The 18,596-nt window shown below is 35.8% G+C and overlaps 3 protein-coding genes across 3 annotated transcripts in view; all 3 read right to left on the minus strand.

Moving 5' to 3' along the window:
• ugt1a5 (UDP glucuronosyltransferase 1 family, polypeptide A5) overlaps positions 1-2,982 on the minus strand; it is a 29,444-nt gene extending 26,462 nt beyond the window's left edge. The window contains 1 exon segment of the mRNA NM_001177340.2: positions 2,118-2,982. Coding sequence (NP_001170811.2) covers positions 2,118-2,957 — 840 coding nt within the window. The 5' untranslated portion in view covers positions 2,958-2,982.
• Positions 1-8,419, minus strand: part of ugt1a6 (UDP glucuronosyltransferase 1 family, polypeptide A6) — a 34,881-nt gene extending 26,462 nt beyond the window's left edge. Inside the window, 1 exon segment of the mRNA NM_001177339.2 lies at positions 7,545-8,419. Within this exon segment, the coding sequence (NP_001170810.2) occupies positions 7,545-8,387 (843 nt within the window). The 5' untranslated portion in view covers positions 8,388-8,419.
• Positions 1-12,508, minus strand: part of ugt1a7 (UDP glucuronosyltransferase 1 family, polypeptide A7) — a 38,802-nt gene extending 26,294 nt beyond the window's left edge. The window contains 1 exon segment of the mRNA NM_001177334.1: positions 11,591-12,508. Coding sequence (NP_001170805.1) covers positions 11,591-12,454 — 864 coding nt within the window. The 5' untranslated portion in view covers positions 12,455-12,508.
• Positions 12,509-18,596: the final 6,088 nt, after the last annotated feature.

Genomic DNA, 18,596 nt, shown 5'->3' on the forward strand with positions numbered 1-18,596 from the left:
CTCAGAAGAGGGGGAGATCTTTGCAGTGGGGTGGGACTTTATCTATACAAGGCAATGAAGCAATCAACTGGGGTGAAAGTCTAGAATATGCTAAGCCACAGACTACTGAAATAAATGTAAAAAGATGTAAACCTTTTTTAATGGTTTTTTTACTGTGCACAATTTATAGACAATGTATGCTCTGGAAAACTGAAACACTCAAGATAAGCATGACATTTAATTTAAGGACTTTATTTAAATGATATTTATTTATATTTGAATGAAATTTATTATTTACTTATTATTTATTATATAAATACTTTTTAAATATAGTAATGGTTCTTTATTGGCATTGCAGCCTGCATAAAGTATGTTTTAACAAATATGCTACAATTCCAATTTACTATGTCGTTACTATGTTCTAATTTTAAAATGTCATTCACACTAAAAATAAAAATGGTATATTCACAGAAATGTTCTTTGTGGAAATAAAAATGGATTATCTTTGGTTTCATTACAACAACAAAAAAGAAAAAAAAAACCTGCCTTCAAATACTGGCTTGTTACCTACGTGTGATACAAGAGGTAGAAGCAGTTTTGACTGTTAATTGTGACGATTTCTGGCATAATAACTGACAAAGGTATGCAATAACTACCAGTCGAGCACTATGCATGGCTTGGTTTCCAACAAGTAGACTGCCATCTGTAGGAACCTCTTTGCAAATACATCAGCTCTTGAAAAAGACACTGCTTATAAACTACATTTGACCAATTTAAAAAAAAAAAAAAATGTTATTAATAACAATTACAAACAATTACAAATAATAATAATAATAATAATAATAATAATAATAATAATAATAAGATTAATAATAATAATAATAATTGGATGTTATACATTTAGTTCATTGTTTTGGTACTATTGGTAAAAGATTTTCAAGTTTTTTTCTCTTAGTAAAAAACTTTAAACTGATCACAATTGTAGCACTACTACTAATTATTTCAAAATCAGATGTCATGATTTCATTGTAGCTGCACATATTTTCATTCCACATAATCATTGCTTCAAAACACAACATTGTCGTGATATGTATTGTGAACAATTGGTTTAATTAATAAACACAACAATACGATCTTTTTAAAATTTAGTCCATGGTTATTTTAACAGTTCACAGCAAACAATTCAAGAGGACAGCTGTAAAAATAGTACTGTAATGTAAATCTGTACAAAGACATTTCAGCAAATGTTACACTTATGTTTAGAAAAAAAAAATAGGATATTAAAAATATTTTATACAACATGACAATGTGATCAAAGAAACTATCAGGTCATTCATATGCAAGCAAAAAAGTGTTTACGGTAGTAGTTAGTATTTCTTGATTGAAAGCTCTTGCAGCAGTTTCTAACTTAAAATGATCAGACAACTATCAAAACAAGTTGAAAATCTATGGACAAAATAAATGGTTCACTAATTAAACATTAGGATCGGTTGAATTAAATGTAAACAAATGTATGAAACTGAAGGATAAGTGATGCAGTTTGATAGTATTCACTTTAAGAAATGCAGTTACTGTGAATGAAACATTAACACGTGTAAATAGTATAGTTCACTTTTAGTTACATAGACCACTTTTTATGATCTGTTAGGGATAAAAAGACTTTTAGGAGTTTAAAAAAAATGTACCAACTGTTTGTGAAAACGGCACCAAATCAGTTTTAAAAAATGAAAAAGATTTGTGATGTTAAAGTGTGATAATAAAATTAGGTTTATGATGCTGCTTATTTCAATGCATATTTCATCAAACATGCCACTCTAGAACACTCTGTAAAAAAAAAGAAAAAAAAAAGAAAAAGAAACTGGTTCATAGAGTTTTGTAGTGAGTGACAAAATTCCAGAAGTCAAACAGGTTTTTGCTCTATTTTTTGATCCAACAACTTGATCTCAAAAAGATTTCCAATACTGCTGGGTGATCATCACGAATAAACCTACTACAAGCTTTTTGTTCAGTTGCATATTTCAGTGTCTACATAAAATGACTCTTTTAAATGTGCTTTTCATTTCAACAGCAAATACTCTTTTTTTCCAAGAGAGACAGGTTTATCAATAGCAGTGGCGAAACAACAGCTGAAGACATACCTGTGACAAAAGTTCTGCTTTTCTGTTGTCCATTCCTCCAACTATGATCATGTTGGGCATTAATGGATGAGGAAATTCCAAAGCAAAGTCAGAATGCACAAACCAGAGAGCTGCATGGCTCATAATGTCCATTATAGATGTTTTTCTCTGAAGAACACGTGAAGCGATTTCATCTGCACGAGTGAACATCCGTCTGCAGGCCATGGGCTGAATAAGATTCCTTACAAAGTTTACACTTCTTTGCCAGAGGTTCATGCGGTCAGAAAAGTGAGTTAAACGTTGTGGAACATAAGATGGAGGAGATGGGCATTGACTGGCAAGAGTGTCAGCACCACAAGGATGACTTGTCTGAATGTAAATGGTTGGAACTGAGAGATATTCTGCAGCAATGACTCCGACAGTCTCAAATGGATCCGTGAGAATGACATCAAAGTTGTAGTCTTGCAGTTTCTTCATCAAATCCTTGTTGAGGAGCAAACCCTCAACGTTACGTGTTATAAGATTACTAAGCAGATCCATGGTGTTGATGAAACTCTGAAACCTGGCCAGATCTGTAGATACATGAGTACTTATCAGATTAGTAACACTAGCACTGATATGATCCTGTATCTCAGCTTTGGTGTAGGGCACAGGATAAGTCAGAGTTGTGGTGTGCTGAGACGGACCCATACTCAGACTTGCTTCTGGGATGACGACCACCACTTGGTTTCCTCTACGGCCTAGCTCCTCCACCAATGGCTTAATACCCATCCAGTGGCTGCCATCTGAAGGAACTACTAAAATCTTCCCAGCCTTTGCTGATGCCAGGCAGAAAAGACAGAAGAGCAATACGGAAGCCATTTAACGATCCAAAAGAAGAAAAAAAAAAACTGTCTTGTGTCTGCAAGCACTCATAGATTTGCAGTTTCTGGCACAGGCTTTTATACTAAAAGGGGAGTTTCAACAACTAACCAAAGGTTGAGCCTAAAAGGATTACAATCTCTATTCTTCAGCAGTGAAGCACAGCCTTCATGTCAGAGAAAGAAAACAATTCAAATCTCATAAATCAGTCAAGTTGCTGGATATTTCATTTAGTAAACTTCTTAAGTTAAATAAAATAAAGCTACACATATATGTGGTGGTGAATCATTCAAGAGAGAATCAAGAGGGATAATTGTAATTGCAAAAAGGGAGCTAATAGAAACACTTTATGGTTAATGAAATTCATCTACTGCAATGAAATGTAAATATTTTAAAATGAAAGTTTTTTTCCCATGTCCAATTATAAACCTTTTCAGATGGGTAGACTTTGAGCTCTTTTGAGTCCTTCAGTCAACTTTAACAAATTATCAACCAAGCACATTGACTTTTTTTTTTTTTTTTTGCAAAGTACACTAGTTTGTACTCTAGCTTACTTATTATAGCTTACTGTGTGCATGGTCATGACTGCACTGGAATGGGGAATCTAAAATGTCTAAAATATTTTAGATTATGGCTATCTGATCTTTTTCTGCTCTGATAATGCTGAAAATATGCTGCAAGAAATTCCAAAAATATTTCTTGATTATATTCACAAAATATTTATTTTCTTAGCAATAAGTATAAAATAAAATAAAATAAAGCAGTATAGTAAACATTAAGAAGTGTAAGTATATTTAACTCTGGTGAGACACTTAGCCAGGACACTGAGAAAAGAATGACAATGAAGAGGTTGCTTTGTAATAGGGATGCCTAAATTTGTTCCTGGAGGGCTACTGCAGACTTTACCTCTAATCCAAAGTAAACACAAATACACATGGAAGCAAGGTCTGAAGACTTACAAAAACTGTCCAGAAACTGTGTTTGAACTGGTTGGAACAAAACAGGACAGGGCAGTGGTTTTGTTGTTAGATATAATTACTTTATGTTGTTAAAAACTATACTTTAAAGTTTTTATGTATCTACTCTTTCGAACAGTTTTTAGACATGTGGTGGTGACACAGACACATTTATCCATATATACTCTTGAACTTTAAGGTAAGGTAAAGGTAAGGTAAAACTTTATTGTCCCAGTTAGGGAAATTTGTTTTGGGCTCTTGCCCTCAGCTGCAGTCATCACAAACATGGACAAAACAATAAACATACAAAACACAAATAAGTAATTCAATAAAAGTTACAAGCCTCACTCTATATACACATAAATAAGCAAACTGATACTCTCAATCTAAGCCACCACTATTGTTTAATAGCTTAATGCTTGTAGGATAAAAATAATTTTTTAATAAAATGTTTTTATTTTTATTCACTGCATTTGTGTTTCAGTGCTTAACGTAATTTAAAATAACTCAGTAACACAGAGAGTGTGCATTTTCTCTGCGAAAGTCTTCAACAAAGACTAAAGAATGAGCTTGAAAAGAATAGTAAACTCAAGCAAAAATAAGAGATTAAAGACATGAAAGCTGTTTTTGCACTACAAACTATAAATTAAGATGACAGTCAAGTAAAGTTATGTAAATCTATGCCTAGTTTAAAACTAATATTTCCCTCTCTAGGAACTTTAAAGGAACTGCGGCAGTTTTAGAACAAATTTTGCACTTGGAAAAGCAAATGACACACTGTACTCCACTGCACAGTTAGAACATTCAGATAACAACTCAACTGATTAGAAGTTATAAATACTACAACCCCATTCAGAAAAAATGGAACAGAATGAAACACGCAAATACAGAAAAAAGGAGTGATTTCCAAGTTTACTTTGACTTCTATTGCATTGCAGACAAAATGAACAAAATATTTCATGTTTTGTCTGTTCAACTGCATTTCATGGTGATGCGATGGTGCAATTGGTATTGCTGTCGCCTCACAGCAAGAAGGTTGCTGGTTCAAACCTTGGCTGGGTCCGTTAGCATTTCTGTGTGGAGTTCTCATGTTCTCCCTGTGTGTGCGTGGGTTTCCCCCAGGTGCTCTGGTTTCCCCCCCACAGTACAAAGACATGCGGTTTAGGTGAATTGGGTAGGTTAAAATGTCCGTAGTGTATGAGTGTAAATGAGTGTGTATGGATGTTTCCCAGAGATGGGTTGCAGCTGCAAGGGCATCCACTGTGTAAAACATATGTTGGATAAGTTGGCGGTTCATTCCACTGTGGTGAGCTCAGAGTAATAAAGGGACTTAGCCGAAAAGAAAGTGAATGAATGAATGAACTGCATTTCTTTTGGAAATATACCCAGCTAACAGGGAACGTTCCCAGAACATTCACTAACGTTCTTTAAAAGTTGTGGAAATGTTAACACAAAAAGTTATCAATAGAACGTTTTTAGAAGGGTGTCATAACTTGTTAACGTTCTTGTAACGTTGTAAAAAAACGTTCTTAGAACAAAGTTCTTATGAAGTTATTTGTACTTCATAAACGTTGTCATAATGTTGATCCAAAACGTTCTTAGAACGTTTTATTTTGGTGGAAATTTAGGTTTTTTAAATGTTGTAACAACATTATCCTAACCATAAAAAACGTTATATCAACATTAAGCAAACTGGACAATTCAACGTTCTTGGAATATTCCAAATAAACATTCTTAGAACGTTATATTTTGGTGAAAATTTAGGTTTTAGGAACGTTGTAACAACGTTATCCTAACCATCAAAAAACATTCTAGCAACATTAAACAAACTGGACATTTTAACGTTCTTGGAACATTCCAAATAAACGTTCTTAGAACGTTATATTTTGGTGGAAATTTTGGTTTTAAAAACGTTGTAACAATGTTATCCTAAACATAAAAAAACGTTCCAGCAACATAAAGCAAACTGGACATTTCAACATTCTTGGAACGTTACAGATAACGTTATGAGAACGTTCTTACAACCTAAATTTGTTAGCTGCGTACATCCTTTTCTGTCATTTAGACCTGCAACACATTCCAAAAAGGTTGGGACAGGAGCAGTTTGGGGCTAGTAATCTGGTTAAATAATGATCTGATTTTAAACAGGTGATGTCAACAGGTGATTGTAATTATGATTTGGTATAAAAAACACCATCCAAGAAAAGTCTAGTATTGGGAGCAAAGATGGGCCAAGTACCATCAGTTTGCCAATAAGAGATATATGAGACAATTATTAAAATGTTTAAAAACAATGTTCCTCAAAGAAAGTGGCATTTGGATATTTTACCCTCAATGGTGCATAACATAATTAAAATATTCAAGAAATCTGGAGGAATTTCATTGCGTAAAGGACAAGTAAGTAAGCCTAAGCTGAACTACTGCGATCTCTGATCGCTCAGGCATCACTGCATCGAGAATCATCATTCATCTACAAGTGATATCACCACATAGGCTTAGGACTACTTTGGCAAACCTGTGTCTTTTACCACAACACGAAGTTAAATCCACAAATGGCAGTTAAATCTGTACTATGTTAACAGTGTTCAGAAGCACCATCGACTTCTCTGTTATCAGAGGATTTGGGATGGACCATCACACAGTGAAACAAGTACTGTGGTCAGATGTATTAGTATTTTATGTATTTGTTTGGGAGAAATGGACGCCATGGGCTCTGGACCACAGAACAAAAGGATCATCCAGACTGTTACCAGCAATAGGTCTTAAAGCTAGGGTCTGTTTATTGTCAGTAAATTATTAACAAAAATTGTCATCGAGTAAGAAATAGGTAAAGCATTTACGGTGGCATACTGTATAGGAATGTTCAACAAATATGAGGATGCAGTTTTCTTCTGTAGCCAATGTCACAGTACAAAAACCAAAGACCTGCACAGCTCACCATGTTGATCATCTGTCTTTTTCTTTGGTGTTTCTGAGGTGACTTCATCTGCATGAGCAAACGTGTGTTTGTGGCCCATGGCCTGAATGAAAGTCTTTACAAATTTTACACTTTGCTAGAGATTTATGCGGTCAGTAAAGTGGAACATAAGATGGTGGAGCTGGGCAACAAATGAATCTGTGATAATGGCATAAAAGTTGTAGTCTGGGAGGTTTAAATTAGATACAGTGACATCAAGAGTGAGAAGACAGAATTAGGTTTGCGACGATTGAGTGGAGGCATTGCCACTTTACCCCTGTACGCAGAACCCAAAATAACTGGTTCATCGAGTTTTGTAAAATCTTAAAACTAGAAAAAAAAAAAATCTTTTTTATTATTATTTTTTTTTTTACAGATGTGAAAATGCTCAGTGGGGTCCCACTCCCAAAACTTCTTGACCCCCGAAGTACTTGATTCCACTGGAATGTGCAATTTTAACAAATTACTCAAAATGGTTCCAAACTGTGGCTGATATTTAAAAGAATTTGATTTACTCTTGAAGAATCTCAGTTTGATTTATGAGTGTGTTTATACAGACTAGTTTTATGTGGTTTTCATTTCAATAGCAAATACCCTTAATTTTTAATGGTAACTACAAAAACAGTGCTGGTTTATCAATAATAGTTTTGATACAACAGCTGTTAGAAAACTTACCTGAGACAAAGGTTCTGCTTTCCTGTTGTCCATTCCTCCGACTATGATCATGTTGGGCATTAATGGATGAGGAAATTCCAAAGCAAAGTCAGAATGCACAAACCAAAGAGCTGCACGGCTCATGATCTCCATTATAGATGTTTTTCTCTGAAGAACACGTGAAGCGATTTCATCTGCACGAGTGAACATCCGTCTGCAGGCCATGGGCTGAATAAGAGTCCTTACAAAGTTTACACTTCTTTGCCAGAGGTTCATGCGGTCAGAAAAGTGAGTTAAAATATGTGGAACATAAGACGGTGGAGATGGGCATTGACTGGCAAGAGTGTCAACATTACAAGGATGACTTGTCTGAATGTAAATGGCTGGAACTGAGAGATATTCTGCAGCAATGACTCCGACAGTCTCAAATGGATCTGTGAGAATGACATCAAAGTTGTAGTCTTGCAGTTTCTTTATCAAGTCTTTGTTGGAGAGGAAACCCTCAGCACTGCGGATTATAATATTACTAAGCGAATTCATTCTGTTGATGAAACTCTGAAACCTAGCCAGATCTGTAGATACATAAGTACTTATCAGAGTTGTAACACCGGCTTTCACAATCTCCTTTATCTGAGCTTTGGTGTAGGGCACAGGATAAGACAGAGTTGTGGTGTGCTGAGACGGACCCATGCTCAGACTTGCTTCTGGGATGACGACCACCACTTGGTTTCCTCTACGGCCTAGCTCCTCCACCAAAGGCTTCATACCTGTCCAGTGACTGCCATCCGAAGGAACAACTAAAATCTTTCCAGCTTCTGCTGTTGCCAGGCAGAAAAGATACAAGAGCAACACAAAAGCAGCCATTCTAACCTACTGTATCTAATCCTGTTATTCAAAATGACTAAATATCATAATCAAATGAACAGGTAGTACTTGTAAGATGACTGTTTTAAAAGTCTGCAAGCACTTGTAAGTTTGCAGTTTCTGGCACAGGCTTTTATAGTAAAAGGGGAGTTTCAACAACCAATCAAAGGTTGAGTCTGAAATGATACAGTCTTCATTTAGCAGTGAACCACGGCCTTGGTTTCAGAGAAATAAAAAAAAAAAATCCTCATAAATCAATAAACCATGGCATGTAAGTCTTGAAATTTTGGGGCTACAGTATGCATGCTGAAACTAAATATACTTGGTACCATGTATGCAGACATTGAATTATGAGACAAACAGAGCATTTCAGACAGAGAAGAGTGTGAGTTCTGCATACATAAGACGTCTACATATTTTAAACACTTTTTAGATTTGAAAGATTTTAACCTTTAAAACATTTCCCTTTTTTCCTCACCAAATGCTCATCCTTGTAGTCTGCATGACTGATACATAAAGTTGTGGGTGTTTTTTTTACATTTACAAGTGTTCATAAAACTATTTTAAAAAAACTTCCAGAAAGGGGGTTAGACTTTGAGCTTTTTGAATCCTTAAGTCAACTCCACTAAACAAATAAATGCTTCAACATTTTTCCAAGCATTTTGACATGGCTGCACTAGAGTAGGGAATTAGACTATCCAAAATCTTCTAAATCACAGTGTTCTGACAAAAGGCACAATGCTCTAAGAGCACACACAAGATACAAGGAATTTGCTAAAACTACTTGTATAAATTAATCTTAATCATTTTATGAACATGAGTGTCTGATATTTCTTGGTTACAGCAATAAGTAAAAAAAAAAAATAATAATAAGATTATAGTTTTAGCAGTATGGTAGTTGGATATTAATTAAAATGTTGAACTGCTAAACGTACAAGTTTAAAGCATCAATAAAATAAATTGTTAAAAAAAAAAACTATATTTAATAAAACTAAGAAATATAAGTGTATTTAACGTCTGCTTAGATCTACTTAGCCAGGACACTAATAAAATACCAACAAGTGATTATTTCATAATAGGGATATAACCTTGCTAAAGACAATGAAATTCAAGTAAAGGAAATAAAAACTATGCCTAGCTCGAAAGTAATACATAGAGTTCCCTCTCTAGGAACTTTAAGGGAAATGCAGCAGTTTTAGAATGAATTTGCACATGGAAACGCTAACACTGTACTCCACTGCACAGTTAGAGCATTCAGATATCAACTGAACTGACTAAAAGGACTAATAAATAAAAAATTGGTTTATGCAGGCATAATAATGTTCAACACAAAAAAAAAAAAATAAAACACTTTTACGATAAAATGAGCATTACAAAAAAATCAGAATAGTAATATATAAATGCTATGATATGTATATTTAATGCATATATTTTTTATCACAGGGATACATTTCTTTGGAAACTACATTCAATAGGAAAACAGTTATATAAAAATGTAATATTTTACAGTTTCCTGTATTTAAAAAAAAATAAAAATAAATGCAGCCTTTGTGAGCAGAATAAAGTTACTGATATAAAACATTCCAAATTCTTGACTGGTAGTGTACATAAACAACAAAACTTTTTGACTCTACATACTAAAATAGAAGTTAAAATGAATTCCACATACTATTGAAATTAGGTTGGTTAGCTGTATCTACTCAAAGTTGGTGAACTGGTTTGCTTCTTACTTCGAGGCAATCAACTTTTGACTTCAACAGTTTAGCTGAAGAAATAAATTAAGTAGATTTTTAGCAGTTAATTTCTGGGTATCACAAAAACAAGGGAAAGATCCAAGTGCAGCAAAACACATTTATTGCCAAACAATAAAGATCCAAAAAAATGACAAAGGGACAGGCAAGGTAGCAAAATTGGCGAAAACATGAAGTGCAAAAATAAAGCACAAAAGTGAATCAAACACAAACTAAATAGGTATGCAAAAACATTGTAAAATACTAAACAAAGTGAACAAACAAACAAAAACCAAACCACAATGAAAAAGATTACAAATAAAGCACGACAGACCTAAACAGAACATTGAAATTCCAAAGACAAACTAAACACATAACAGGGCTTATAAAGACAGAACTAATTAGACAATGAGGGACAGCTGGAAACAAGGAGTGATCACATGACTAGGACTCAAGGCACAAAAAACCAAAACAAAAACTGGTACCCTTAAAAACCAGCAGAGGGCACTGCAGCAGGTGTGACACACTGTGCAATGCATCCCTATTTGTAAAGTAGCTTACATGTGTTTAAGTTGTTTAAAGCAAAACAGAGCAGCAGTTAATAATCAAATAAAGTTTATTTATGGCTAGAAATTTACTTTAAATGTATACAGTTGAATTATTAGCCGGCCTGTTTATTTTTTCCCCAATTTCTGTTTAATGGAGAGAAGATTTTTAAACACATCTCTAAACATAATAGTTTTAATAACTCATTTCTAATAACTGATTTATTTTATGTTTGCCATGATGAATAATATTTTACTAGATGTTTTTGAAGACACTTCAAATACAGTTTAAAGTGACATTTAAAGACTTAACTAGGGTAATTAGGTTAACTAGGCAGGATAGGGTAATCAGGCAAGTTATGGTATAATGATGGTTTGTTCTGTAGAATATCGAAAATATATATAGCTTAGACGGGCTAATAATTTTGTCCTTAAAATGGTTTTTAAAACATCAAAAACTGTTTTATCCTAGCCGAATGACACATGGAGGTGACACTGACACATTTATCCATAATGGCCTTCCACTTCATTGACGGCATTTGAGTTGAATGCTCAAAGTAACTTATAATTCCAATACCTCAAACAAAAATATGAGATTAAAGATATAGATGCCGTTTTTGATTTTGCAATAAGCTATAGAAATTGGGATGCAAGTCAAGTAATTTTGGAAAACTATACCTGGCTCAAAACTAATAATGAGAGTTCCCTCTCTAGGAGCTTTAAAAAGTTGCATCAGTTTAGAATGAATTTGTACATGGAAAAGCAAATAACACACAGTACAGTTAGAGCAATGTAAGTGAGAAATGAGTGATGCATTTATGGATGCACTTACTGAATAAGAATGTTCATGAGGATTACAGAGATTTTAACAAAATCACACTGAGAGATTAAGCAGTGTTGTGAAATGATAGTTATTAGAAAGACTTACTTGAGACAAAGGTTCTGGTTTCTTGGTGTCCACTCCTCCAATAACGACCATGTTCGGCATCACTGGACGAGGAAATTCAAAGGCAAAGTCAAAATGCATGAACCAGAGAGCTGCACGGCTCATGATCTCCATCACTGATGTCTTTTTCTGCAGCACCTTTGAGGCGATTTCATCTGCATGAGCAAACATGCGGCTGCAAGCCACTGGCTGAACAAGAGTCCTTACAAAGTTTACACTTCTTTGCCAGAGATTCATGCGATCAGTAAAGTGAGTTAAACCTTTTGGAACATAAGATGGTGGAGCTGGGCATTGACTGGCAAGAACATCAGCACCACAAGGATGACTTGTTTGCATATAAATGGCAGGAATTGAGAGATATTCTGATGCAATGACTCCAACAGTCTCAAACGGATCTGTGAGAATGGCATCGAAGTTGTAGTCTTGCAGTTTCTTTAGCAAATCTTTGTTGAGGAGCAAACCCTCAGCATTTCGGGAAATGATAACTTTAAGCATGTCCATGGTGGTGAAAAAATTCTGAAACCTGCCCACATCTGAAGACACATCTGCACTAAACAATTTACTGATAGCTGCATCTGTTCCCTTCTGTATCTGAGCTTTGGTGTAAGGCACTGGATATGTCAGAGTCGTAGTGTGCTTTGCTGGAACCATGTTCACATTTTCCTCCGGGAATACGACCACCACACGGTTTCCTCTACGGCCAAGCTCCTCCACCAAAGGTCTCATGCCAGTCCAGTGGCTGCCAAGTGCTGGAATTACCAGTAAGTTCCCAGCTTCTGCTGATACTAGGCAGAAAAGACACAAAACTAGTGCAGAAGCAGCCATTCTAACAATTCTATCATTCATAATTATCCAAAAAAAAAAAAAAAAAAAGTTTATGAGCTGGTAGTATTGGCAAGAATTGCTTTTTGTGAAGTTCTGCAAGGAAATTCTGAATTTGTACTTCCCTGCAGAGGCTTTTATCTCACAAGCGATTGCAAGAAAAAAAGAAAAGAAGGCAGGGCATCAAAAGAATAATCTCCGTGGAAAACAACACCCTCAGCTCCCGATATAGGGTAAATCATGAGAATCCTACGAAAAGGAAAATCCTTGAATGACTAAAAAACACATGCCAGAAGTCCACGATGATCATGTAAAAGTAGGTGTGCTTTTTGGTCCCACCTCTTCAGAGCCACTTTAAACACTCCCACGTGCCACATTGAAGAAATAACTGCATTTTCCGGTTAGCAGAGTCACTTGAAAACTGCAAGAGACAACTCCTTTTGTCTGTAGCCTATACTCAATGTGACTAATTATTTCCAAGGACAGGATTCTTTTCAACATTTCAAAAATCTGAATGTACAAGCTATTGCAAATAGTTAATTCATTCCCCACACATGAAGAAAAGTATTTTGAATGTATGAGCTCTGAAAGAATGTTAGTAATTTTTTCCCAATTTTAAAATAAATGCAGATAATATAATTTAGAGCTTTCAAATTAGATCAAATTAAACCACGTTTATATTCACATCATAAGCAGCACGTGTACTATGATAAGTGAAAAGATTAGGTGCTAGCTCCAGACAGTGCAAAATACAGCATTATACCCCAAAAAACAAAACTATTTACTATTAGTAATGTTGACAGTAATACATAAAAGAAAATTAATATGTGAAAGACAATAAATGCGTTAAGAAAAACACACACTACAGATGTGGGCACAGATAGACAGTAAAAAAAAAAGAGAAAGTATTGTATACTCATAAGTTTGACTGTTGGTGGAAAATTATTGTAGGCAATATTGTTTTAAGTAAGGATTGGTTAGTGCAATGCATGTTACATCCTATGGTATGCAGTGAGGAGTATGGAAAGAGTTTGTGTGAGGAGTGTTAAGTCTTCATCAGCCTGATAGTCTGTGGGAAGCTTTCCTTCAGTGGGCTGGTGCATGATCGGATGCTGCAGAACCGTCTGTCCGAGGGTCATTCATTTATTCTATTTTTACGTTATTAGAGGAAATAAAAATGAACAATTAGTCAAAACAAAATTATGGTTACTGTGTTTAAACAGCGTAAAGTGTTGTCTAAAAATGAAAGCATAGATGTAAGCATGACATTTTCCCAATCATAATTTATATATAATATTCACATTTGTTGATGCAACAAGGTGGATTACAAGTGTTGCAAAAATAGCTGTTCTTTTCTCATCACTGTTGTGGTATTTTTGCAGTTTAAATTTTTTGCATGTGTATTTATCATGGAAACAACAACTATGCCATGAGTGTATTGGGATGTGAGCGGGAGTAATAGAAAACAAGAAACTTAACAGGAGATCGAGAAAATATCTGCAGAGAATTAATGATTGATATTGATTGAGGTAGAAAACCAGATTTGACAAATGTGTCATAAATTATGATATCGTTGGCAATATAGCAGTGTAAAAAGTGATGCAAAAGTGGTAAAAAGGTGTGTTTTCAACACAGGTGTGGAGCCGTTTGGGCTTATTAGTTATGAAACAACAAAGATAAAGCCCATGTACATATAGATGAACTTTGACTTTTTTTCTTCCTCAAAGAGCATTTAACCATGAGGTTAATGATAATTATTAGTTTGTGAGATGAGAACAAATAGCACAATAAGATATAACTTGACAGTTTGAATCAGCTTATTTTCAGTACATACTTCAATGTAATTTAGATTTTTGTTCTTTTTTAAACAAAAAATAAAAGTGTCCTAATACTTCTTTTATATAACTTGAAAAGTGTTCTTGGATCACACATGATGGATCTTGCTAAGATTTAAGCCATGTTGACTTTACGGGTGTTGGCATTTCATGTTTAGTATCCTTAGTACTTTTAGCACACACTAAATTAAATATTAAACAATAAGGCTTTAACAATAATAATGATAATACTAAAAAGAACATCACATTTTCCTGCAAAGCATGCAGAGTTATTTAAGATTCTCTTGTCTATTTATTAAATGTTAATTATTAAGTCTTCAAAGAAAGACCCCTTTTGAGGCACAGAGTGAACTTTGAGCTGATTTTACTACATTAGTCAAGTTGACAGAGCCTGCTAAACCTTTCCCTCAGTTCCAGCCTGAGCTCATTTACCTGTTACCTGCTTCTCAAGTTTTTCAAATCACTTTGACGATCTGCACACTTTAGAATGTGCTCAGTCATGCTTGCACAGCAATGGGGTCCCAAATCTTTTGAAGGAATTTGCAATAAGGTTGTACGACAAAAGGCATTAAAACCAAAAAAATATGACCTTATTCTGATTTTTTATTTATTTTTTAATATCAAGATTGATTATGTGACAATGGTGGTGATGACGATATGGAGACAGATTTACGGTGGCCGGGAAGTGCAAAACAACATTACAAAGTTTGAAACACTTTAACAAAACTCGAGACAAATTTACATTTTGAAAAACATTTTTACTTATCATCAGACACAATTACATAGGAAAAACAATTTTACCAAGGACGAAACAAATTTACATTTTAGAAAACAAATTAACAAGACGCAAAACACTTTTACAAATCCCGAAACAAATTTACAATTATAGATTCCCTACGGAAAGGGAATGTACCACACCCCGGAAGTGACGTAGAATATACCACACACTGGTAGTGACGCGGGGGAAAGTTGTTGTTGCTGGTGAGTGCGGTAAATTCGCGCTGTGGAGTACATGGCGTAAACAAAGTTTATGGTGACCGAACATGGACAGCAGTCGAGGGTTGTTTTGCCTGTTTTGTGGCAAACACAAGAGCAGCTTAACACGGTTCTGCTTTGCGTGTGGTCGGTGTTTAGAGTTTATAAAGGACGCGGACCAGACGGAAACACCAGACATGCTGCATCAATGTGTTCAATATTTTTACGAGATCCACTCATACGCTGTAATCATGAACATGATGTCAAGTCTACACGGTGTAGACCTCTGCTTGAGGACTTCTAACAGTAAACTGAAGGAAGCCTGTGTAATGGTTTAACTGGTGTCCGTGTTAACTGAGACCCCTTTTCAGATGTGCAAACTATTCACGTTTGCAGATTGGCAGATTCGTCACTTTTTCACAGCAACAAAACATGCCCATACCGAATAAAGATTCTTATTCACTTGGTGTCAGTGTAAACATTGTTGATTTCATATTTGTGTGGCAGAACAGCATAAACCAAAATTAATCTAAAGAAATAATTATAATTGCTATGTCATCAACGGGATTCGAACCCAAGTCAAACGGTTCTGCATGAATATCAACCGACTTATCCAACTGAGCTACTCCGGTGTACAAATTGATATCGGTTTTGGTATTTTATCAGTCAACTTGTGCTGTGCTTTAATTGTTTCCATGTACTTGCATTTACATGTTTCTATGCACTCTCACGCTGATCTTTTCTCAGAATACCTCTAATTCATTTATCGCAGTTAGTCAAACCATGATTTTTATAGTTGTAGACTTGTGGAAACCTGTAAGAAAAACAAAGTCACACACGAGCTGGATATTATTGATATTTTCCATTGTGTGTGTTACATTCCGGGTCACTACCGATGTGTGGTACATTCTACGTCACTTCCGGGGTGTGGTACATTCCCTTTCGTAGGGAATCTGTAATTGTAAATTTGTTTCGGGATTTGTAAAAGTGTTTTGCGTCTTGTTAATTTGTTTTCTAAAATGTAAATTTGTTTCGTCCTTTGTAAAATTGTTTTTCCTATGTAATTGTGTCTGATGATAAGTAAAAATGTTTTTCAAAATGTAAATTTGTCTCGAGCTTTGTAAAAGTGTTTCAAACTTTGTAATGTTGTTTTGCACTTCCTGGCCACTGTACAGATTAGATCCAAGCACAGAAGTTTAATAGTGCTCAGCAAACAAATCCAAATTATACGGCTCAATCGTAGTCGGTAAAGCATGCAAGATTCAGAAGACCAAACAGACAGTCCAATCAAGGCAGTCAAGGCAAAATCAGTAATTTAAGAGCAGTGGACAACAAAACAGGCACAAAGGTCAGAGCAGGAAAGCAGTACAACACAAGGAGAAAATGCTTGGTAAGGCAGCAGATACTGGCAATACTTTGCACTGAGGCTGCATCCGAAACCGCATACTTCCTATATAGTATGCTAAAATCAGTATGTGAGCCGAGTAGTATGTCCGAATTCATAGAATTCGAAAATCAGTATGCGAGAAGTACCCGGATGACTTGCTACTACCGGCGAGATTCTGGAGTGCGCATCCCATGCATGCGGCGCTGTCCCATGATGCCCCGCGAACGAATTCATGAATGGGAGTAAAGCGACGCAATTGACGCAGGCAGGTCACGTGACCATGACAAAATGGCGGATGTAGTACGTCCAAATTCCATTCATACTTTTCACGTTCACACTGTATAGAATGTACTTTTCTAACGGCCGAGTAGTACGTTTAAATTCAAATACAGTACCTACTGAGTAGTAGGCGGTGTTTGGTGTGGCCAGGTTAATATGGCCACCAAACAGAAACCAACAAAGAACAGGCAGTCAGAATTCGGGCGAAGGCTCCCTCTGCTGGCTGGATGAGTGGTTACTAGTCCTGTTTGTTACAGATTCCCCTCCTCTAGGGACACCTCCTGGTGTACTTCTCCTAGGCCTACCTCTGGGTCATGGTGCTGGGTGATTGGGGTACCATTGGTGAAAGTCCTGGGTCAGAGATGGGTCCAGTACATCCCTTGATGGGACCCAAGATCTCTCCTCTGGTCCATAGCCCTCCCAGTCCACCAACTATTGCAATTGACCCCTTTCTGGCGAGAGTCCAAAATCTCATTGACCGCATATGTCGGTGCTCCATCAAGTTCCAAGGGTGTAGGAGGTTCAGGGTTCAATGTGCCAAGGTCAGATGTACGGTAGACCGGTTTCAAGAGGGAAACATGTTTCAAGAGATGTGGTAATCAGTAGAAAGCTCTAAATGGTATGTTACATTGTTAATTTGTTTCAGAATCTTGAACGGTCCTAAATACCTTGGTGAGAGCTTCCTGCTAGGTAGTCGTAGTCTGAGGTTTCGGTTTGATAGCCAGACTCTCTGTCCGGGTATATAGTTGGGGTGTGGACGTCGTCTTTGGTCTGCTTTGATCCTTTAGGTTCTAATGACTCTTTGCAGTCTCAAATGAGCGCTATTCTATACTCCTTCACTACGTTTGGGAGGAAGTTACTCCATCTGCTGCAGTAGGTTCTAAGGTAGCGTCCGATTTCCTGGTTTAGTCTTTCAACTTGACCGTTAGATTCAGGATGATAACCTGAAGTGAGGCTGACATTGATGTCCCATTGTTTGCAGAATACCTTCCATACTTTGGACGTAAATTGGGGACTGATACAATGTCTTCTGGGATACCATGAACTCTAAATACATGCTGGAATAGTTTAAGAGCAGTTTCCATGGCTTCAGGTAGTTCTTTGAGTGGAATTAGTCTGCAACCTTTAGAGAAGCGATCTATAATAACTAGTATAGTGGTGTAGTTGTTGGGAGTTGGGTAAATTAGTGACAAAATCAACAGATAAGTGTGACCATGGGCGGTGAGGGATGGGAAGAGGTTGGAGTAATCAAAAATAAAAATAAAAACATTTACAAACAAACAAACAAACAAACAAACAAACAAACAAACAAACAAACAAACAAACATTTTACTCCTTAGTACAAAAGGTACAAACAAACAAAACTGAAACTATGTTTTATTTAAAATATAAACAGTTTAAATGTATAGTAATTTTAGGCTTATAATATTTTTCATAGGATAGTTGGGGTTTTTATACAAGCAAGTTTTTGCAACTGTACAGGCGTCTTTTTGGATGGCGTTACCTTACAGGAGGGCAATCATGTTTGCTGATTTATGCATGACATCTAAAAGATTGAAAACTACAACAACAAAGCATTTCTTATGTTCAGAACATGTTAATAGTAAAAGAACAGTTGCTTAAGATCAAAGATGCCCAAACAAGGGCTTGCGGGCCAAAGGTGGCCCATGGTAACCTTTATTTTGGCCGT

This window comes from Danio rerio, chromosome 9, assembly GCF_049306965.1.
Source record: "Danio rerio strain Tuebingen ecotype United States chromosome 9, GRCz12tu, whole genome shotgun sequence".
NCBI lineage: Eukaryota > Metazoa > Chordata > Actinopteri > Cypriniformes > Danionidae > Danio > Danio rerio.